The sequence below is a fragment of the Oryctolagus cuniculus genome, chromosome 13 (genome assembly GCF_051225735.1).
Source record: "Oryctolagus cuniculus isolate XC-2025 breed Fujian yellow rabbit chromosome 13, ASM5122573v1, whole genome shotgun sequence".
Taxonomy (NCBI): domain Eukaryota; kingdom Metazoa; phylum Chordata; class Mammalia; order Lagomorpha; family Leporidae; genus Oryctolagus; species Oryctolagus cuniculus.
This window is the reverse complement of record NC_142879.1, coordinates 61,367,172-61,391,035: the sequence shown is the minus strand read 5'-3', so window position 1 is coordinate 61,391,035 and position 23,864 is coordinate 61,367,172. Positions and strand designations below refer to the sequence as shown.

The following is a 23,864-nucleotide window of genomic DNA, read 5'->3' as shown; positions in this document are numbered from 1 at the left end:
GTGAAAATTTGGGGCCAGCGCCATGGCTCACTTGGTTAATCCTCTGCCTGCAGCGCTGGCATCCCATATGGGCGCCGAGTTCTGTCCTGGTTGCCCCTCTTCCAGTCCAGCTCTCTGCTTTGGCCCGGGAAGGCAGTGGAGGATGGCCCAGGTACCTGGGCCCCTGCACCCATATGGGAGACCAGGAGGAAGCACCTGGCTCCTGGCTTCAGATCAGCGCAGTGCCGGCCGTAGTGGCCACTTGGGGGGCGGGAGTGAACCAACGGAAGACCTTTCTCTCTGTCTCTCTCTCTCTCTCACTGTCTAACTCTGCCTGTAAAAAAAAAAAAAAAAAAAAAAAAAAAAAAAAAAAAAAGGAAGAAGTGTGAAAATTCACTTGTAGCTTGCTGGTATAACAGCTAGGTACAACTTGCAAAGTACATGCACCTGCAAAGTCCCAACACAAACAGGGTGTTGGTCAAACAGAACATCAGGGGTGATTAACTCAGAGAAACTAAAATAGATGGAGATAATAGGCAACATCTGGGAAGATTTTAATTCTGTGATACTCAGCCAATGAGGAACTGGGGGAGGGGCCTGCATGTTAGGGAATAAATAGCTTTCTGTAAACAGCCCTGGGTGTCTTAGATGCCTGATCTTGCATGGCCGTTAATAAAGTCTTGCTTTTGCTGTACTTCCCAGGTCCACCCTTTCACTGGACAAATAAGAATACTTCCCACATCCTACTAGAAAGCAAGGATGCTAAGATTACGGGGTTATGTCAAAAAGAATTCAGAAGCTAAATTGAAGAGAACCCTTCTGGTTAAAAGTGGGAGAAGTTAAGTATCAGAAAAAAATATAGAGGGGGCTGGCGCTGTGGCACAGTGGGTTAAAGCTTTGGCCTGAAGCGCCAGCATCCCATATGGGCGCCAGTTCTAGTCCCAGCTGCTCCTCTTCCAATCCAGCTTTCTATTGTGGCCTGGGAAAGCAGTGGAAGATGGCCCAAGTCCTTGGGCCCCTGCACCCATGTGGGAGACCCGGAAGAGGCTCCTGGCTTTGGATCGGCGCAGCTCCGACTGCTGCGGCTATCTGGGGAATGAACCAGCGGATGAAAGACCTCTCTCTCTCTCTCTCTCTCTCTGTCTTTCGGATAAATAAAATAAATCTTTAAAAAAAATAGAAACACTTCAAATATATTAATTTATGAATTTATAATTACATTAGAAAATAATTCATTGGTTTCCTTTGAAGGCTGGAGGAACCAAGTTATTTTGCTGAAAACCTGTAAGTAAAGGTAAATAGGATCAAGTGCTCACTCTGTTTTTCTTTTATAAACTTGAGGATGAGGTCACCAAATAGGTGACGAAGGCAACAATATTTCCTTACAAGGTTCCTACTGTTAAACACAACTGAAACATTACTGTTTTTTTTTTATTTTTTTTTTAAGATTTATTTATTTGAAAGGCAGAGTTACAGAGAGGGAGAGAGAGATATCTCTCATGGCTGGAGCTGTGCTGATCCAAAGCCAGGAGCTTCTTCCGGGTCTCCCATGTGGGTTCAGGGGCCCAAAGACTTCTGCTGCTCTCCCAGGTCGCATTATCAGGGAGCTGGATCGGAAGTGGAGCAGGCAGGACTCCAGCTGGCACCCATTTGGAATGCGGGCACTGCAGGTGGCAACTTTACCCCTACGCCCCATTTTTCAACTGTTAATGACATAATGGTTCCAGGCAATGTCCCTGAATAGCTAGATGCTAAATTCAGCTTATCAGAAACTGATGGGAATTTTGTCATAGATGGATGAGGTTAACAGTGTCTGCTAAAACTCATTTTGATATCATAAAAAGAAAAGCAACTACTTTGTATCTTCTGATGAGTTGCAACTGGAATAATATATCACCTGGGTAGTCTCCTAAACCAAAAACTGAAACTAGCTGGGTCTTATTAAACCTTCAAGTGTAACAACCAGTTTTGAAGTTTTTACAATGAAACCTGAGATTTGCTTCAAAATGAACCAGTGGTGGGGAGGAAGTGGGTGAGGTATAAATGAAATAAGACTAGCCATGTTGATCGTTGCTGGAGCTGGACCAGGAGAGTCTGCAAGGCGGCTGATGCTATGGCTTAGCTGGTTAAGCTGCCACCTACAGCACCAGCATTCCATGTAAGCATCAGTTTGGTCTCTGGTTGCTCCACTTCTGATCCAGCTCCCTGCTAATGTGCCTGGGAAAGCAGTGGAAGATAGCCCATGTACTTGGGTCCCTGAACCTATGTGGGAGACCTGGAAAAAGATCCTAACTCCTGGCTTCAGGTTCACCCAGCTCCTGCCATTATGGCCATTTGAGGAGTGAACTAGCAGAAGGAAAATCTCTGTCTCTCCCTCTCTCTCTGCCTTTCAAATAAAATAATCTTTAAAAGTATGGTAGTCCATCACATCTGTTAGTAGGAGTTTTTTAATTCCCAAATGAAAGTTTTTTTAAAAAAATATTGGGACTCATAACATTTTTCTACTTGAAAAGTCACCTTCATTTCTTGCCTAACTTGGCTTTCTTGCTTAACTTGGCACAGTAATTCTTTGGTTGAGGTTTCACTTGTCGTTTTATGTTACAATGAGCTGTGTAAACACAAATTGGAAGAGCATCAGCTGTGTGCTAAGAAGAGCTGGTTAATATTGAGATTGGGTTGCTCAGAGTTAAGGAATCTCAGCAACTTTGTAGCAACAAAGGAGACAATGAACAGTCACAGCTAATAGCATTCTTCTGTGCTTTGTTAAATATATATATATGTATAAGTACGCAATGACCGACTCCTGCCAGATTTTAAACTCCAAGATAGCTATATTTCTTACCCACTGTATCTTAGTGGCCAACATCTTGCCTAGTACACTGATAGTTTCAAAAAAATTATCTCCTGGATTTATATAGAATATACATATGAATACTATTATAGAATATTTTTGTATTTCATTTTATATACTTGTATACTATTTACACATTCTGTGTTCAATGTTTTTTAAGATTTATTTATCTGAGTTACACAGAGAGAAAGAGGTAAAGAGAGAGAGGTCTTCTATTTGCTGGTTCATTCCCCAAATGGCCGCAACAGTCAGAGCTGCACCGATCCAGAGACAGGAGCTTCTTCCAGGTCTCCCACATGGGTGTAGGGGCCCAAAGACTTGGGCCATCTTCTATTGCTTTCCCAGACAATAGGAGAGAGCTGGATCAGAAGTGGAGCAGCCGGGACTTGAATTGGCACTCATATGGGATGCCAGCACTGCAGGCAGCAGCTTAACCTGTTACACCATAGCGCTGGTCCCCCATTTTGTTTTACCTTTTTTTATTTTTTAATTTGACAGATAGTTAGAGAGAGAGAGAGACAGAGAGAAAGGTCTTCCTTCCGTTGGTTCACCCCCCAAGTGGCCGCTATGGCCGGAGCTACGCTGATCCGAAGCCAGGAGCCCGGTACTTCTTCCTGGTCTCCCATGAGGGTGCAGGCACGCAAGCACTTGGGCCATCCTCCACTGCCTTCTCAGGCCACAGCAGAGAGCTGGACTGGAAGAGGAGCAACCAGGACTAGAACCCGGCGCCCATATGGGATGCCAGCGCTGCAGGCGGATTAACCAAGTGAGCCATGACGCCAGCCCGTTTTGCCTTTAAAATTAGATAAATTCAGGTTTATTTTTCTCATGTCAAATAACCCAGCATTCTCTAGTACTAAGACACTATAGCCTGTAAGCCATTCGAGAAATATTTAAAAAATAGGACAGCATCTTATCCTTTGAGACACTGAATTAATTTTATATTCCTCTTAAGATCCCTCCCATCCTGAAGATTCTTTTTATTTTATGACAATACCATAGTTCTAGAAGCTTGCTTCTCACACCTGAAAAGAGTGAATTTGGGACACGATCTTGTAGAACATAAAAGGTAAGCATAGTGAATCTGTGCACGGTGAGTCTGCAGATGAAAACGTGTATTGAGTGTTTGTGGATAGTGCTTGTGGGGTGTGGTAGGGCTTAGGTCAAAGGATTCAAAGAAGAAATGAGCCCATTTAGCATAGGGAGGATAATCGGAAGAGATAAATGATAAGTTGTGAAATTTCTCAAGGGAGTCTATATGTGTGTAAGGAATTTAAGAGTTTTGTAATTTAAAACTTACATAATTTGATAATTTTCTCAAGAGAATAAATGGAAGCAGGGTTTATTTTCAATTAGCAATAATCGCGCCTCGGATAAACCTCATTGGCTACGATACTGCCACTGCGCAAAGCTAAAGCAGCAGGGTTTATTTTCAACACTCATAGATCTTGAACGATTGTGGCACATTTTTGCTTTAGTGATGCTTTGTATTTGTCACAGATTCTGGAGTTCTGGCTTCTAAATTCGGTGTGAATTAAGGCTGTTGTGCAGCCGTTTACAGTGTTTGATCATATCTAACTTGTGTCTCAAATTAATGGCCCTGGAGCATATTTTCCCACTATTTAATGAATGCTTCTAAGGTCAAAACGTACTTTTTAAAGATTTATTTATTTATCTGAAAGGCAGAGTTAACAGACAGAGAAGGAGAAACAGAGATAGATCTTCTATCCACTGGTTTACTTACCAAATGGCTGCAATGACCTGGGCTGAGTTAGGCTGTAGCCAGGAGCTTAGCTGGGTCTCCCTTATGGGTACAGAGGCCTAAGCACTCAGGTCATCTTCCATTGCTATCCCAGGCACATTAGCAGGGAACTGGGTTGGAAGTGGAGCAGCCGGGACTTGACTGGGTGCTCATATGGGACACTGGCATTGTAGGCAGCAGCTAAACCTGCTGTATCACAATGCTGTCCCCAGAGCGTCAAAACATTTACAGAAATTATGGAACAACAAAATACAGCAAAATAATAATAATCAAAATCACTGCCTGAATGTTTGTTAGTTTAAAACAATATGGTTCATGTCACTGGCAAAATATAGAAAGTATTTTTCTTTGCTCAAATAATCCTGGTAACAGCGAGGGCATAGCTTATTCATCATGTGATTTTTGGTAGCTTTTGAAAATATCTGGGCAATCTATAGCATTTCATATTTTTGCTTATAAGACATTTTTATATCATTATTTCTAAACTTGTGGCCCCATTTTATTATATAAATGTGGCCTCTCCGTAAGTGAAGAGATGGATAGATTAAAAAGAACTGATCTAACCAGACAGGAACCTTTTGTTTTGGGGACACTAAGGTAATTATGTGACATAATGTGCAACATTTATGATGTCTTGAACCGGTATTCACAACTTTTATTTTTTCCCCCCACTGGGAAAAATTATCTCAAGATTGCTCCTGTAACCATCCCTTCTGTCCCGTACCGTCAGTCTCTCCTCTGCACTGGCTTGCTCACCTAAGTACAATCAGTGTGTTGCTGAATATTTCAACATCTGGCTTTTGGGGGCAGGGTGGGGTGGAGACCAAGGTTGTAGCAGTTGTCTATTTGCATTGTGTAAATAACCTCATCCTGGCCTATTTTAAGAGATCAATATGGAAGAGGTGTACAAAACTGTCTTTGAACCCAGCATAACCTAACTCCAACCATATCACCGGAAGTATTTTCAAACTTTGGGTCATATTCATTAGTGAATCTTGGAAGTATTTTAGTGGATTATATTTTTTTTTAAGATTTATTTATTTGAAAGTCAGAGGTGCAGAGAGAGAGAGGTCTTCTGTCCGATGGTTCACTCCCCAGATGGCCGCAACGGCCGGAGCTGTGCTGATCTGAAGCCAGGAGCCAGAAGCTTTTTCTGAGTCTTCCACGTGGGTGCAGGGGCCCAAGGACTTGGGCCATCTTCTACTGCTTTCCCAGGCCACAGCAGAGAGCTGGATTGGAAGAGGAGCAGCCGGGACTAGAACTGGTGCCTATATGGGATGCCAGCACTTCAGGCCAGGGCGTTAACCCAGCGTGCCACAGCGCCGGCCCCAGTGGATTATATTTAAAGTGAAAAACATGGCTTCACACACAGCAAGAGTATTGTTTTGTGAAATTTTTGTTTGAGTTTATGTATGTGAAAAGTCACATTGTAAATGTAGTTCTTACTGTGGGTCATTTGAAACAAGTCTAAAGGCCACCACTGTAGTACCTTCTCTGTTTTAAATACAAGATCTCCCCTTTACCCCACCGTTTGCTCGGCTACAATAGTTTCTCTCTCTCTTCACATTAAAAACTTGGAAATCCTTAGCCACTATACCCACCACTTCTTCGCTTACATTTCTCCACCCACTTCAGCATCAGTCACTGATAATCTCCAGGTTGCTGAACTGATTGCTCACTTCTACCTTCCTGGATGTCTCAGTGCATCTGGCACAACTGCATGATGCTCTTTCCTGAGCTTCTGATACCACTTCAGGCAGACTTCCAGGGCTCGCCCCTCTTGGATTATTTTGTTGACTTTCTTATCTCCCCAGAGCTCTGTCCTAGGTCATCTTCTCCATTTAGCTACACTTCTAAGTGATCTCATCCACTTCGATGATTTCACATCCTCCCATCTATTACGCTTTTTTTTTTAAAGACTTATTTATTCGAAAGGCAGAGTTACAGAGAAAGAGGGAGAGGCTGAGAGATCTTCTTTGTACTGACTGACTCCCCAGATGGCTGCAACAGCCAGGGCTGGGCCAGGTGGAAACTAGAAGCTTCTTTGAGGTCATGAGTGCAGGGCCCAAACACTTGAGCCATCTTTCACCGCTTTTCCCAGGTCGTTAGCAGGGAGTTAGATTGGAAGTGGAGCAGCTAAGACTCAAACCAGCACCCATATGAGGTGCTGGCATCGTAGGCAGCTTTATCTACTATGCCACAATGCCAGCCCCTCAGTTAAGCTTTAACCATGCTGGTGGCCCTTGGTTCCTGATCATGCACTCTCATCCTCAAGAGCCATAGGGACTTGGTATGAGCTGTTCCTTTAGGCTGTAATGCTCTCTCCAGTAACATTCATATGGGTGCTGCTTTCCCTTCACTCCCCAGCAGCTTAAACTCGACCTCCTGTAAGACGCTTTCCTTGGTACCCAACCAAAGGAGCCACCCAGGCACTGCCAATTACATCATCAAATTTTAATTTTCTCCAATACATCTCTATCTGTGTCCCCAACTAGAATTTAGTAATACTGCTCCATTGAAGCAAGAACAATCAGTCTTTGCCCTGGAAGAGTCTGATAAGTGAAGTCAAATACAATAAAAATATAAATTAAAAAGCATATTAGAAAATGGTACATATGATAAAAATAAACAAGTGATAGGGATTATGTGTATGTGTTGGGGTGTTTACAATTTTAAGTACCGTGAGATCAGAAAGGGTCTCTGAGAATGACGTTTGAGTAGATTTAAGAGAACCAAAGGAAGCGTGGAGCACCGAGGTTCTGAGGTGGGAGTGTGACAAGCATGCTGTGGGGATAGCTGTGGGGCAGTGTGGTTGCTTCAGAGTGAAGAGGAAGCAGAAAAGGAAGTTGCGGTATGTGGGGATGAAGGGTGTATTGTGAAGTGCTCCTGTAAAGACTCACCTTTACTCAAAGGATGAGCATAAGTTAGTAGAAAGTCCTAGGAGAGGGTTAACATTGTCTGAACTACATTTTGTGGTGATCATCCTCTCTGTAGCCATTGTATTCAGAGTAGATTTCAGCAGAGCAAGTACAAAACCAGGAAGATCAATTAGGAAACTATTTTGGTAATCTAGTAAGATGTGGAGCTTTCCATCTAGAAAGTCCCGGGATGTCTTTATGTATTCCTTATCACCGTGCCTTGTCAGCACATTCAATATGTGCTTGTGTGTCTTAAATGAAAACACACTAGGCTCACTGCACAAAGTGACAAATGAGGAAGGTATTTCTAGGAATAGGTTCTTAGCATTTATGTGTGATTAAAACCAGAAATACTTTGCTAATACTGGGTTTCTGGCACTTTGACTCAGTCCCATTTATACCTAAACACCACTTAGCTTAATAAAGAAACAGCAATGATTTGTATTTAACTTATTTTGACCTTGCAAAGAAGTACTAGACAAACCCAGGCAAAATTGTCAGGACACTCAATTGCTCCTCACTTACCAATTACCTAACATTTCAACCTAATTTTTTGGTGTACATTTCAAATAAAGCATCACACAGGGCACTGGAGAATGTATAAGACAAGCTTCTTTGCTCAATGTACAATCAAGTTGGATGGATAAAACTCACACCTCACAGGTAGCAAATCTGAGGTAATGCAATGCATATCTAGAGTTAAACTATTTAAGTTGGATCTTGAGGAATGAATCAGAAGTGGAAAATGGATAGGAAGTAAGAAAACACTGGTGAACCAGAATATGAGTTGCTGCTCTGGGACTTGCAATGAATTCTTCACCTTAAATTTAAAAATATTAACAACAAAAGGAGGAAGCTCATTGTAACACTATGTCTTTGAAAACACAGGTGGTTAGAAGCCAAGAAGAGACTAAATATAGAGATCCCTTATATAAAACACTAAGCAGTCAGCCATTCAAAAGTAGCCCTCCTACCTTCCCACTTCCCTCCCAGAGGAAGCCAGATGCACTCAGGAAGTTGCTAAAGACAAATCCTTCTTCCTAGTTCCTTTCTGCTCCTTCCACAGCAAGCCTGTCACCATTCAAGTTCCCAGAAGCTGTGCAGGAGGCCGAGCTCCCAGCCAGAAGTCCTCAGAGTTGGGGAGGACACCCGGGACCCGGACACTGGGCTGACAACAGGGATCAAGGAAGGCGAAACGAGAAATGTATGTGGATTGACTCCTCTCACTGCCCGTAGCCCTGGGCCTCCGGGAGCTGGGAATCCCGACGGCACCCTGCGGCGGACAAACTGTCGGCTACGTGGAGCGCCTACACCACCACCAGTCCTGGGTAAGTCGGGAGTCCGTCCGCCTCTGGGGGGTGACAGTCGCCAGGGGGTGTGGCTGCCGCGGTGGTCGCTTCAGCCGAGGAGGAATTCGTCGCTGTCCCTAAAGCAGTCTGATAAGCGGGACAGGGTCCGGTCCACCCTGTCGCCGGATCCTCACCGCGGCGGAGCCGGGGCTGGCTGGCGGGGAGCGAGCGAGGGGGTTATAGGGAGCCCCGGTTCTTCCTGGCAGCCCTGGCTGGGAGCGGGCTGTGTGCATCGGCTGTCGCCTGCCTCAAACCTGCTGTACCTAGGCTGCTGTCTCACCTGCTCCCTGCCAGCCCCAGGCCGAGCGCCACCTCCGAGAGAAGGAAGCCGGGGAGCTTCCTTCCCCGTGTTCTGGATGACCGGTCCTTGAACAGTTTGGAGTCAGACCCGCGTTGCTCCCCGCGGCCCCCTCGGCTCCGTGAATTCGGTCGGTCTTTTAAGATGCCGAGTCACTGGACCGCCGTGGTGAACGGTCAACCCGCGAGTCCTCTGCCTCTGATCGTCTGTGGCTTGTCGTGAAGCAGAGGAATTGTGTGTGATAGCAGGATCTGTGGCCTTGTGATTATTTCGGGAGGAACGACGGGTCTAATGCAAGCCTGCGGCTTAAATTTTGCCACTCTCTGATTATGTGAATTATGTATGTGGCTCTGGTGACTGTATCCATCCTTTCTGCTCTCCGTGCTTCCTGAGTTTCACGGAGCTGAATGAAAGTTTTCGGGGTTTTGACTATCGTGCGTGGGTAAACCCAGACAGATGCAGATTAAAAAAAAAAAAAAAAAGGTTTGGGCAATGGGTATTGTCCTGTTACTGTATCGCAATAATGACAATAGCTGCAAGTGAGAGCTAGGAAGTTAGTTTCGTTTCTCCTTTCGTTCTGTTTATAACCATCTACTCTTCCGTGAAGATAATGAATGTAGTGCTAATGAGCACAGTTGTCTTTAAAGATATGGCAAATGTCCCCACACACTTTTTTCACAACAGAAAAAAACTGGATCTTCTTTGTATTCAAAGGGTTGTTCTTTTTTATCCCTCCTTATGACTTGTTTAGTTTGGAGTAGAAAGAATGTTCCTTCTACTCATAGTAATAACTCACACACAGCACATGCTGTTCTGCGGTTTTGTTAACTCATTTCATCTTCAGTATGAATATTATTCCCATTTTATGGACAAGAAAAAAAAATGAGTACCTCTGATGGTTGTATTTACCATTATATTGTTTGCAGAATTTTTAATAATAAATTCCATGTTAAAAGTTTTCTACTGATATTTACCAAAATTTTTTTGTGCTTATACTCAAATTATTTAGTATTTAAGTGTACTAGTAAGAATGGGTTCAGTTCTTTGAATGTAATAACATCTTACTCTTTGGCAAATATCAGTAAAATAACATTACATTTATAAATAGTTACGATATGAAAAAATACATGCTTATTTTTATTTCCCTGCATTTTTATTTTTACATAGGGCAAGTGCCTCAGTTTCAGTCTGGGTGACCTTTAAGTGAAATTTGCTTGCCATCTTAGTTCATACACAGAAGACTGCAATCAACAAAATCAACAGGTCGAAGAAGAACGATGTTGTCCTTAAACAACCTACAGAATGTCATCTATAACCCGGTAACTGATTTCTGTAAACTCACTCTTTACTGCTGGGACGATTGATAGCAAATCCAACTGAACAGTAATGTCAGTATTCAGTGGCGAGGAGAAGGAGAAGGAGAAGTAAGGGTCTTGTCCAGTCCATGCTGGTCCAACAGCCCCTGAATGACTGTAGTTGCTGAAAATTTGTAATGAACATCTGGGCAATAAAAAGCTTGCTATAGTGCCAGGTGGTGGTGAGAGTCTTCAGCAGTATCTAGTCTCCACTTACCTGCAGCTGAATCATGAATTTGGACACTTGCTTTCTCAACAACCCCCCTAGGAAGTCATTGGCCAATATACAGGGTGAGAGGCCTCAAAGCAAGCGCCGATTAAAGTGCATGGACTCAGGCTTTTGTTGTTTATTTTGTAGCTGCAGTTGTTTTCCCCCTAAGTATGAACGTCATTGTGCAAGAATAAAGTGCAAAAACTGGATCAAGCAAAAGCTCGGTTTCAGAAGACCCTTCAGCAGTAGTAGGTTGAAAAAGGAAGTGTCACAGAATCTGAAGCCAGTGAAACACTTAAAATGCTTTTGTGGGGGTAGTTGTGGACTGACTTCCTGCAAAGATCGGAAAACAAAACCAAAAACAGGCTGATGCTAAGAGGGGCTGAGGTGTGTACTTGGCTCAAGCTGGATGGGTTATGGGTTATGCGTTCGCTTTTGCCCTTCACACACACAAGATGCTTTATTTCAATGTTATTTAAGAATAATCTTATAGATTAAAATCCCTGTATATATTATTTTAAAAAAGATTTATTTATTTGAAAGGCAGAGTTACAGAGAGGTGGAGGCGGGGTGGGGAGTAAGGGTGGACATTTTTTCCATCCACTGGTTCATTCTCCAGATGGCCCCAATGGCTGGAACTGGGCCGATCAGAAGCCAGGGGCTTCTTCGAGATCTCCCACGGGGGTGCAGGGGCCCACGGACTTGGGCCATCTTAGATCACTTTCCCAGGCCACAGCAGGGAGCTGGATCGGAAGTGGAGCAGCTGGGAATCAAACCAGCGCCCATAAGGGATGCCGGCACTGCAGGCAGTGGCTTTATCTGCTGCACCATAGCACCAGCCCCCAAATCCCTGTATATCTTGATTCTGGCATACTGATAGGCTTTCTGTAATTCCTGGGATCAGCTATATCAACCATAGAGTTGGAACAAAAAGAGAAACTTTTCTCCAGGAAGGGGTCCAGAGATGAGTACTGCCTGAGAGCCTCTAGTGTGGCCTGACTGCTGTTGTGGGGATAGTTCAGGATAATGTCTTCCAAGAGAAATGTTCTTGGAAATTATTTATGAGTGATTCATTTATTTTTTTGACAGGCAGAGTTAGACAGTGAGAGAGAGACAGAGAGAAAGGTCTTCCTTTTTTCATTGATTCACCACCCCCAAGTGGCCACTACGGCTGGCGTGCTGCACCAATTTGAAGCCAGGAGCCAGGTGCTTCTCCTGGTCTCCCATGCAGGTGCAGGGCCCAAGCACTTGGGCCATCCTCCACTGCACTCCTGGGCCACAGCAGAGAGCTGGACTGGAAGAGGGGCAACTGGGACAGAACCGGCACCCCAACCGGGACTAGAACCCAGGGTGCTGGTGCTGCAGGCAGAGGATTAGCCTAGTGAGCCGTGGCGCCAGCCAATGAATTATTTATTTTTGAGTTTCTCTGTTTTACAGTCAGTTCTCACAAAAGGGTACAAAAGGATAGAAGTAGAAAGGCTGAACTGAACAGTAAAAAAAAATCACTGTTTTTAAATTTCACTGTTATTAAAACTTTAATGAATCAGTTGGGAAATTTTTCAGACTACTAAAACTCTTTTTCTTGCATAATGGCTATTTTTATTTTCTTAACAATCAGTTCAGTCAACCAAAAAGTGCTTATTGAGTGTCTGCTGTATTTTTCATTAGGTGATATGAAGATGGAACTGTATCATCTTTTAATATTGCTTCTAAAATTTTGATTGACTCAAATTGGTTACAGACAATGTTGCCCATATTAACTCTTCTTGGAAAAGATAAATGTTGTAACTAGGCCTTTTTTTTTTTTCTTATTTGGTATTTCTTTTGACTAGTTCAATTGATAGAATTTCAAGACATAAGAAAATTGGGCTCATGTTTGCTTTCCTTACAAATTCAATGAATGATTTGGAAGACAGTATCTTTACTATCCTACAAGAAGTGCTGTCAGAGGAATGTATTTGCAATTCCTTATCTGCCTAGGTATTTATTGTTTATAGCATTCTTAAGATGTGATTCAATACTAAGTGGTTAAAAAGTTACTTGGAAATTAAACACTGCTTGTTTCTCTAAGTTAATCAACATTAACCTCACCTGGTACTGAGAAGCTGCTCATTCTGGTTTCCTTCAGAGACCTCCTTCCACCTTTCTCCTTTTTTTTTTTTTAATATTTATTTGTTTTATTTGAAAGCCAGAGTTACACAGAGAGAGGAGAGGCAGAGAGAGAGAGAGAGAGGTCTTCCATCCGATGGTTTACTCCCCAGTTGGCTGCAACGGCTGGAGCTGCGCCGATCTGAAGCCAGGAGCCAGGAGCTTCCTCCGGTCGCCCACATGGGAATAGGGGTCCAGGGAGTTGGACCATCTTCTACTGCTTTCCCAGGCCACAGCAGAGAGCTGGATTGGAAGTGGAGCAGCAGGTCTCAAACCGGTGCCCATACGGGATGCTTCAGGGTGTTAACCCACTCCTGCCGGGCCCCTCTCCTTTCTTCTTAGTCTACTGAGTACCTCTTTCTACCTTACAGCTTAATCTTCTTTTTTTTTTTCTTTTTTTTTTTTTTTTTTGACAGGCAGAGTTAGATAGAGAGAAAGGTCTTTCTTCTGTTGGTTCACCCCCAAAATGGCTTCTATGGCTGGCGCGCTGCGCCAATCTGAAGCCAGGAGCCAGGTGCTCCCTCCTGGTCTCCCATGCGGGTGCAGGGCCCAAGGACTTGGGCCATCCTCCCCTGCACTCCCAGGCCACAGCAGAGAGCTGGACTGGAAGAGGAGCAAATGGGACAGAATCTGGTGCCCCAACCAGGACTGGAACCCAGAGTGCTGGCGCTGCAGGTGGAGGATTAGCCTAATGAGCCGCGGCGCCGGCCCCTTACAGCTTAATCTTAAGACACAAACCAAGAGAGTCCCTTTTGGAACCCCTGGGGTCCCTTCCCGCCTTTGGTTCTCCTCCTGTTGCTGACAGCCTTGCTGAGGCAGAGTTCATTTCTGCTGTCTACCATTTCTTCATCTGCCCTCCAATTCTTGGCTCTCTTAATTTCTTGCCGTTTGCTAGAAAACTCTAACTTCTTTTCTGATGTCTTTGCTGTCGTTACGGATCCCTTTTAGATCTTTTCACCATGTTCTGCCCTTCACCTGCTGTGGGTCCCCAGCCCTCTCCATGCCTTGCCAGTCCCTCCAGACTGGGAGTGCAGAGCTGACACGGCATCTCACTTCCCGAAGCATCTTCCCAATTTTGTGGTTGTCCATTGCTGTCTCGAGCCAAATAGCTTTTACCACCTCCCGCGTTACCACGCACCCAATAGTTTGAAGATGATCTGTCTTCACAACTTAAAACCATAGTTATGTCAAGACCTACTTTTTCTTTTTTTAACTCTTATTTTAAAAAAATCTAAAGATAATGTGTCAATCACTTTTTGGACTGGAAACAATATTTAAAGGTTTCAGTGAAACTTAAATTTTCCTTCTATTCCAGTGCTCGATTCTCCCCGCCAGAGGCAATGGTGTTTTACCAGGTTTTTGTATATTTCCTGAGATACATTGTGACTATCCCAAAGTGTGTGTGTTGCACATATCCTTTATATATCCTGTTCTTTCCCTGCATGTATCATTCTTCCCATTTATACTGTTTTGTGCCAGCTTCTAACATATTTTGGAGATGTCAGTTCATTTAGAACTTCCTCACTGATTTTATGTTTGAAAACATGTATGTTTATTTGAGAGGCAGAGAAAAACAGAAAGGGAGAGAAAGAGAGATAATGCAGGGTCCCATCTGCTGGTCTACTCTCCCCAAATGCCTGCGACAGTCCTGATTCCATGTTTGGGCTGGGCCAGAGCGCTAACACTGGGAGTCTGAAACTCAGTTCAGGAGCCCAATTTACTTGAGTCCTTGCCATTGCTTCCCAAAGCCACTCTGATAGGGGTCATGGGCATCTCGACCAGTGTCTAACTCCTGGACCAAATGCCCACCCCCTCATGTTAATAGCTACATAATTAGTCCATTGTGTAAGTATGTAAGTAAGTACTGTAAGTATTTAACCAATCCTCTGTTACAGGCCTATTTGTTGATGTATCCAGTGCTGTGTACTGGTGGTTGGCATCTTTGTATAAACACATTAGTGCACATGTGCTAGTAATTTGTAGGATAAATCTATAAAAGTGGAATCACTGGGTCATATCTCATGATTTTTATTTCTTTGATTCTTCCTTAGCTTTTTCCATGTTAAAGATATTCTCAGATGTCCTCTTACTGGAATTTAGTCATCCGTTGACTTCCATGACCTCACTTCCCTGTCCTGACTGATCCTTTTCTTTCCTTTCTCCTCCCACCCCGTGTTGAGGTTGCCAAGACCACACGCAATCTTGATGATTAACCAGTACAGTTAGCTTGTTAATATGGTTTATTGCGGTAAAAGGATGTGGAGCAAAGCTGCAAAGGGAAAAGGCCTATGGAGTATGGTTCAGGGTCGTTTCCCTGTGGAGTCTCACAGAATGTGCTTAGATCACTTGCAGTGAGTTGTCACAATATACAGGTGGCATGTTGTCTGTCAGGGAAACTCATCAGAGACTCTGTGATTTTATAGGGGACCTGGTCACATAGGCACCCTCAGTCTAGCACATACTAACTTCCAGACTCCTAGAAGGGAAGAAGGTGACTAGCATCACCATATTCTTTACATAAACAGTTTACCTAAAGGAAACCATGTTTATCAGTTAGGGTAGTGGGTATCCTCCTGCAGCCCAAGTTCCTAGGCACCAGGCAGAGACTAGCCTTTTTTTTTTTTTTTTTTTTTTTTTTTTGACAGGCAGAGTTAGTGAGAGAGAGAGAAAGGTCTTCCCTCCGTTGGTTCACTCCCCAAATGGCCGCTACAGTCGGTGCTGTGCCGATCCGAAGCCAGGTGCCTGGTGCCTCCTCCTGGTCTCCCATGCGGGCGCAGGGCCCAAGCACCTGGGTCATCCTCCACTGCCCTCACGGGCCACAGCAGAGAGCTGGACTGGAAGAGGAGCAACTGGGACAGAACCTGGCGCCCCAACCGGGACTAGAACCCGGGGTACCGGCACCGCAGGTGGATTAGCCTAGTGAGCCACGGCGCCAGAGACTAGCCTTTTAATGCAGCAGTCAGGCATGATATGATTACTCTTTTATGCATGCCTCCTAATTTCAGAAACCACAGAGACTTTGACTTCTGACTTTCTCTCAATTGCTTTATCTATTTCATTCCTATTCTTTATCTATAACATTCCTATTCTCACTTAAAAAATTTGTTGGGGCCAGTGCTGTGGTGTAGCATGCTAAGCCTCCACCTGTGGCGCCAGCATCCCATATCATCTCTTATGGGCGCGGTTTGTGTCTCAGCTCCTCTTCTTCCCTTCCAGCTCTCTGCTACGGCCTGGGAAAGCAGCAGAAGATGGCCCAAGTGCTTGGGCACCTGCAGCCACGTGGGAGACCTAGAAGATGCTCCTGGCTTCTGGCTTTGGATTGGTCCAGAGGCCATTTGGGGAGTGAACCAGCAGATGGAAGACTTTCCTCACTGTCTCTCCTTCTGTCTATAACTCTGCCTTTCAAATAAATTTTTTTTAAAAATTTTTATTTTTACTTGAGAGGCTGGGAAATGGAGAAAGAAAGAGAGCTGTAATCTGTAGGTCTACCCCTTCAGTGCCCACTAAATGGTTGGGACAGCCCTGGGCTAGGCTGAACCTGGGACTCTAGGACTCAATCCAGGTCTCTCACGTAGGTGGCAGGAGCCCAATTACTTGAGCTCTCACCACTGTCTCTTAAGGTTTGTATTAGTGGAAGTTGGAAATAGGAGCCAGAGCTGGGAATTGAGCTGAGAGGCACTCCTATATGGGATACAGGTGTCCTGGTTGGTGTATTAACTGCTAGTCCAAATGCCTGCCTTCCTGCTCTGACTTTAAAATATAAGTTCTGGCCATTCACTTCCTCGATGGTCCTGATGAGGTCATTCACCTCATTGATGGTGAATCTCCGACTCTTCATGGATTTGCTGTTGGGATGTCCTGCCAAGCCACGACCCTAGAAGTTCAAAACCAAACTCATCATCTTCCTTCTGAAACCTGTTTCTTTCCAAATTTTATCATTTATTTGATGGCCCCATGTAGATAATTCCTTTGAAACATCTCCTGTGTCTGTTCCTCTCCTCCCCACCCCCATCCGCTGCCATCTGTCCAAATCTTGTCCTTACAGCCTCCCCCGCCCCCGGGCTTGCTAGAAGGGTCAGTCTCCCAGATGGCCCCTGACCTCCATTTCCCCTCACTGTCCTGTTCCCAGACACTTCCACGTGCCGTTCTACAACCTGATCCTGAGGCTGCCTCCCTTCAGCATTTCCCTACAACTTCCTGTTGCTCATGTAGTTGTTACTTTTCCTGCCTCTCTGCCTTGGTAAGCTGCCAGTTCAGCCTGAAGTGGCTTTGCCTTCTGCATGCCTGGCTAGGTTATATACAACTCAGATCACACCTCCTTCATGAACTTTCTTTGGCTACCCCAGTCAGAATTCTTTATCACCTTTTCCCAAAGCGTTTGTTTGATTCTAACTTACTGCATCTTGTTTTAGATGTTGAGCTGCTCTGGGTTCATAGTTGGAGGCAGTGGAAGCCAGTCTCCAGTTGAAGCAGATAAGGACTTTGTTAGATGATACTGAGTAGTTCTCAGCATCTCTGGCAGGATGGAAGAACCAGGCTTGGGGACTACAAGGCCACAAACACGATCCAAAACCATGCTATGGGTGGTGCAGCCCATACCACACTGCCACTGCTGCCTCTGACTTTGGATGTAGCTGCTGCCAGCTTGCCAGAGGGACTACTGCATCATTGTGGCATCTTGTCACTAGTCTAACTTGAGGTCTGAGCTGGTTCTGACTGACATACTTCATCATACTCCGTACCCTTGTTGTAGTCCTGATGAGGCCTGATGTTCTTGAGGTAGGGGGTTTTCCAGATGTGGAAGAGGATCCTCATTTTCAACAGCCAGACAGGGCATTTTCACTGCGATTTGCTTTTCCTGAGTGACCTCTCCCCAACTGTATTATAAGCTCCTCACAGACAGGTCTCTTATTTTTTTCCAATAATTTGTAAATCTTAATTGAAAGGTAGCAAGAGAACTCCTTTCTGCTGGTTCACTTTCCAAATGTCTGCACTGGCCTGGGCTGAGCCATTCAGCAGCAGGGAGCCAGTAACTCAATCCAGGTCTCCATATGGTGGCAGAGACCCAACTACTGTAGCCATTGCCTGCTGCTCCTTGATTATACATTAGCTGGAAGCTGGAATTGGGAGTGTAGCTGGGTCTTGACACAGGTACTCTGATAAGGAATGCATGTTTCCCAACCGGCAGCTTAACTTGTAGTCCAAATGTCTGTCCCAGGAGTTTCATATTCCTTCCAGCTGTGGTCTGCCTAATCGAAAGCCTTGTATGCAACAAGCTTTTAATAAGTAATCATTAAAAAGGCAAAGCAGTGTGAATCAGCCAAGATGTATCGGCAAGTGACATCAAACCTAACTGGCTTAACCTTACGATGTTGTCTCTAATGTGATCATACTTCTATTTTATTTCAATTTTTTATGTAAGTTAATTATCTGTGGAGGATCAAAGCATCTAGCTTGGAGTTGCCTAGAAAAGAATGCCTCTCTTCTTCTTCAGTACAGGGACAGATAGTCCTGAATTAAATGATTGGCTTGTAGAGCAGCTTGTCTCACTAACAATTGATCCAAACAAGTTGAATATTCCTAATAGAATTTAGACTCTTTTCCAAACAGCAAAACAACAATGGCCAAAATTCTCAGCCTATTTGTTTCTCCAGCTGTAACAACTTGATAGTTGTGAGCAAAGTGTCAGTGGTGGTAAAAGATTGGTCTCTAAAAGCTCTTTTCAACCCTAAAATTAAATGTACAATTACAAATATTTTTTGATTATAAAGAAGATAAATGCTTATTATACATTTCTGGAAACTATAAAAATCTTTGAAGAAGAAAATTATAACTCCATCTTTCATACAAACTATTGCAAGATTTTTGGTTTGTTTCTTTACAGTATTCTCTTTTTTAATGGTTGTATTTATTGTTTTATTAACTTGGCTGAGATCATATTGATCTTACATATACTTTTATAGGTTACTGTCTCACTAATATTTTTATCATTAACATCTGAGTTTTAAAAAACAATTAAAAATATTATATAAAATTTGAAGTTAAAGAAAGTCATCTTTTATTAAGAAATTTATACTGTGAAAAATGCTTCTGCATATTCTTGGAAGTAGCTGTGGCCCAAAATACCAGTTTAGGGGTGGGCATTTGGTACAGTGGTTAAGTAGCTGCTTGGGATGCCTGCGTCCCCTGTTGGAGTGCATGGTTCAAGTCCTGGCTACTCCAGTTCTTGTCTAACTTCCTGCTAATGCATACCTGGGAGGTAGCAGATGATGACTCAGTTGCTTTAGCCCCTGCCATCCATAAGGGGGATCCAAACAGAGTTCTGTACTCCTGGCTTTGGCCTGGTCGAGCCATAGCTATTGTAGACATTTGGGGAAAGAACCAGCAGGTGGAAGATCTGTCTCTCTGCCTTTCAAAAACTAGCCACTGTGATGTTTAGCTGCAGTCAGTGTGTATAATCTTTTGTAATTTTTGTTTTCTGGTCTGATGGGCTCATAGCAGTTGCCACAACATCAAGTAGATAAATGGTTTCCATTTCTCCTGGGATTGCATAAGAGCACCAGGGTGCTATTGAGAAGCTGTCTGGTTGTCTCTGCAGGTGTGAGGCCTGCCAGTGTCCAATTCCCAAGCTGGTGAGGGTTTATTCTTTCATATTGTAGTGTAGACCGTGTAGGGATGGTCTCTTGACCTCTGCCCTGAGGAGGTAAAGGTAATGACCCAGTTCTGCCCTATGCAGTTTGCACTCTAGGCAGAGCAGTGTGCAAACAAACAGAATCCAAACTGCAGTGATAGCCCCACTGAGAAGCTGACTAATCAGCCAGTTTGAAAAGTGCTGCATGGAGGAGACTGTGTTTGAGCTAAGCTTTTCAGCTTATGAGCTTCCAACTTAAAACAATCTTCTCCTGTGGCGCTGGCATCCTATATGGGCACTGGTTCTAGTCCTGGCTGCTCCTTTTCCAATCCAGCTCTCTGCTAATGCCTGGGAAAGCAGTAGAAGGTGGCCCAAGTGCTTGGACCCCTGCACCCAAATGGGAAACCCAGAAGAAGCTCCTGGCTTTTAATCGGCACAGTTCCAGCCATTGTGGCCATTTGTGGTATCCAGCAGATGGAAGACTCTCTCTCTCTCCCTCTCACTGGCTGTGATTTTACTTCTCGAATAAGTAAAATCTTGAAAACCCAGAAAAATGACATCAAAAGATAATTTAACAATCTTATCTGGCCTCTCCTTTTTTATTTATTGTCATCAGAACTGCCTAGGATAGTTTCTGCCATTTGTGTCATAATTTGGATGAGCTGGGCAGAGGCATGATGAGATCTGGCCTGCATGTCCTGGTCAGAGGCTCCAGAGTGGGTGGAGGTTGCTGTGATGCAGGAAATTCAGCCACAAAGCATAGGTCCCTAGCCCTTGAGTCAGTAGGGCAGTGGAGTTATCTCTGGGGTAGGGAAATGACAAAAGCCGACAGTATCTCAGGTCCCAGACAAGAAGGTTGAGGCTTAAGTACTGGCCAGAACCTGTTGCTGGAGCCAGCATTGCTGAGTGGTCTCTTGAGAGACCCACAGGGACCCAGGGTGGGTCCTTGCCATCACGCAGTTCCTCGCTTTCTCACAGTGCAGGCTGGGTGTGGTCTGGAACCCAGTGGGGAAGATCAGGCTCCTGAGCCTTAATGTGGGGGAATGGCTTCATTCAGAGCCACCTGCAGAGGCAGTGAGTGCTTGGCATTGTCGCCATCAGCACTGTCTTAAGTAGAAAGGTAGGAGAAAGGATGGGGTAGCATGACATTTCAGTTGGTCGGTTTTCTACTCTCAGAGTTACCATATTAAGTGGAAGTTTTATTTCAGAAAACCCTCAGTCAGATAAAAGATACTGTAAATAGTATTTTTCTTGTGTCTTTATAAAAAAATCTGAGTTTAATATCTTTAAGATTTTATTTTTTTGAGAGGTAGTTACAGAGGGAACGATGGAAAGGTCTTCCATCCGCTGGTTCACTCCCCACATGGCCTCAATAGCTGGAGCTGGGTCATTCCAAAGCCAGGAGCCAGAAGCTTCTTCCAGGTCTCCCATGTCAGTGCAGGTGCCCAAACACTTGGACCATCTTCAATTGCTTTCCCAGGCCATAGCAGAGAGCTGGATCAGAAGAGGAGCAGCCAGAACACAAAATGGTGCCCATGTGGGATTTTGGCGCCGCCAAGTGGAGGCTTAGCCTACTACGCCATAGTGCCAACCCCTGAGTTTGATAACTGATATCTGCAAATATTCTAGCGATGTTGTTCACTGGTAGCTGTTTGAATATGGAAAATGGCTTGGAAAATGCTGGATTCTGAGCAGGTTTTCATACAGCCTTTTAAGATGTAGTTGTTTTTGATTGATGACTGAGTTTTGATTATAATTGCTTAGAATTTTGGTTATGGCAATGCAAATTTGTTTAAACTTTCTTCCCTAGATGATCCCCTATGTTGGCACCATTCCTGAGCAGTTGGAGCCTGGAACGTTGATTGTGATACGTGGACATGTTCCTTTTGATGTGGACAGGTAAAACCATTGGTAGATGGTTTGTGAATGCACTGTTTGTGATTGTGGAACAGCAACAACAAAATAATGTGGAGGAGGCCACTGGGACTCTTGGAGGCCCGTGCTTTCATCAGCAGCTCTGTTCAGGGTGCTGAGGACAAGGGAATGAATGACTGTAGAAAGGTTATAGGGATCCTTTATTGAGTTGTTTTCTATATCTGAATTGTGGTCAGCTAATAGGGATGGTCTAATACAGTCTAACATTCTCCACAGTATCTCTGAAGATTTATTTTAGAGGCCAGCATTATGGCATAGCAGGTAAAATTGTCACTTGTGGTGCCAGCATCCCATACAGGCACCAGTTTGAGTCCCAGCTACTCCACTTCTGATCTAGCTCCCTGCTAATGGCCTGAAAAAGCAGCAGAAGATAGCTCAAGTCCTTGGGCCCCTGCACCTGTGTGGGAGACCTGGAAGAAGCTCCTGACTTTGGCCTGGCCTGGCCCGGCCCAGCCCTGGCCGTTGCAGCCATTTGGGCAATGAGCCAGTGTACGCTTGTTAAATGAAATATGACGATCAAGTCTCAAGGAGGTGGCCCAGATCTTTTCTGTCAACTCCATCACATTACTGGAGGAGTGGGCTTCCTCCAGCTCTCCACTGCTCTCCCCAGGGTCGAGGGCCGCCATCTCACAATCCTCAGCAACTAGGACACCTGCCCTTAGTGCTGTGTTCTGGTAGCGGGATGGCTGCATGTGGTGGTGGGGGAGAAGCCAGAGTAGACATAAGGCAGGTGTGTACTGATTTTTAAGGCAATATGCATCTATTGGGAGCACTTTGACTATAAAGGCAGCCCTACCTGCAAAAAAACGGTGGAAAAAGTGGGTTCTTGTTCTGGTGGAGATTTGGACCCACTTGAGACGCAGAAGAAGGGAAGATGAGACAGCTAGGCCTTTAGTGAAAGAATAGAGGAGGGAGCCTTGTAAGTCACTGGGCGTGGAGTGCAGTGCTTGGTGGGCCTCCTTTCTGAGTGCTTGCATGTGTCTTTCCCCACATAGATTCCAAGTGGATTTACAGTGTGGCAGCAGCGTGAAACCTCGAGCCGATGTGGCCTTTCATTTCAATCCTCGTTTCAAAAGGACCAGCTGCATCGTATGCAATACTCTGATGAATGAAAAATGGGGATGGGAAGAGATCACCTACGACATGCCTTTCAATAGAGAAAAATCTTTTGAAATTGTGATCATGGTGCTGAAGGAAAAATTCCAGGTAGGTTTTGGGGAAGGACAAGTTGAATCCACGCTGGTGAGAATGAGCACGCAGGTGGGCTTTTCACTTTTGTTTATTACATTTGAGAAATAGTTTGGCTTTGTCATTTTTCTCTGTAGTAGGACTGGGCCTAACCATGAGGTAGGACGTAACTGCTCTGTCCAGCCAGCCGTTGCCATGTAGTAAAACAGGCCCGGTGTGGCTAGATCTTTTCATTGGATCATACGTCTGCTGGCAGGGCTGAATTCTGAATTGACAAAGGAATATGTTAATTGTGGGCAAGTAAATTATGATCACCACCACTCGAAGTGTGGAGGATCTGGAACTGACAGACGGGGAACCCCAGTGTAGAAACCAGAAGGGATTGGTAAAGTTAAGTTCTGACCCACATAGTTCTATGACATCACGACAGCTTAGATCCATAGGGGATCTTAGAAGTCCTTCATGTAGAAAGTTCTATCACTAGCTCTGTGGAATGTTTTACGCACCTGGGGTGTATAGGTGAGGCAGAATTTGTCCTAGAGGCTCTCACACCTGCTGGCCCTCAAGCCCAGCTTTCCCAGGCTGGAGATTCACACTGATTCCAGCCAGGACTCACGTGTCTGGTGAGGATTCCTTTGTCCTGAAGGACACTGTTTGCATTGGAAAATGTCCCTTAAGTCTCGTCAGCTCCATTCACCCGTCCTGTCTGTGGGCTTTTGAGCAATTGTGCCTGTATCATTCTTTTTAACAGTTTACTGTTAAACACTGTTTAACAGTGTACTGGTGTTATTGTGTTTGTGGTTTGCTGATGGGATTTTAAGCTCCTTGAGTCAGACACCTTTTGTTTGTTGCTGTGCTTTCTGCACAAAACTTAACATGGCACCGGGTACTGGGGAGGAAGAGAAGAGGAGCCGGGCATACTGACCAAAAACTTGCAGAAGCTACTTGGTCATCTCCTTGTAATCGTTGCCCTTGAGGTAGAGACTGTTCCTGTCTACAGATGATAAAACCAACCCTCAAATAGGTTGGGTAACTTGCCCATGTTGATCCATCTAGTAAATCCAATGAATATTCATGGGGTGCCTACCATGTAGGTGACTATCTCAGAGTGTGGTCCTCTAGGAAACTGGAGAACAGGCAGGGTGGATCTTTAACCTGAGCTCACAAAGGCCTCAGGGCACCTGTGCAGGGACTGATGGGGGATCTTTGAACCCGGATGTCTCAGGTATACTTGTGGGT

General features: G+C 44.5%; 1 protein-coding gene, 1 long non-coding RNA gene and 1 pseudogene across 6 annotated transcripts in view; 1 reads left to right on the top strand and 2 right to left on the bottom strand.

Moving 5' to 3' along the window:
* The window catches only part of LOC103350914 (uncharacterized), a 71,626-nt gene extending 62,936 nt beyond the window's left edge, over positions 1-8,690 (bottom strand). The window contains exon 1 of one of the 2 annotated variants that reach the window (XR_518762.5): positions 8,485-8,690. This is a non-coding gene — a long non-coding RNA (uncharacterized LOC103350914). The remainder of the gene's footprint in view (positions 1-8,484) is intronic. The other variant, XR_518760.5, reaches the window with a different exon arrangement.
* On the bottom strand, positions 4,111-4,243 carry LOC127483657 (U4 spliceosomal RNA; annotated as a pseudogene).
* A 9-nt stretch (positions 8,691-8,699) lies between the features above and the next one.
* LGALS8 (galectin 8) overlaps positions 8,700-23,864 on the top strand; it is a 29,778-nt gene continuing 14,613 nt past the window's right edge. For all 4 annotated transcript variants that reach the window (XM_070055576.2, XM_017347711.4, XM_017347710.4 and 1 more), the window contains exons 1-4: positions 8,700-8,838; positions 10,325-10,476; positions 21,313-21,401; positions 22,433-22,643. In XM_070055576.2, coding sequence (XP_069911677.2) covers positions 10,435-10,476; positions 21,313-21,401; positions 22,433-22,643 — 342 coding nt within the window. In that variant the 5' untranslated portion in view covers positions 8,700-8,838; positions 10,325-10,434. The remainder of the gene's footprint in view (positions 8,839-10,324; positions 10,477-21,312; positions 21,402-22,432; positions 22,644-23,864) is intronic.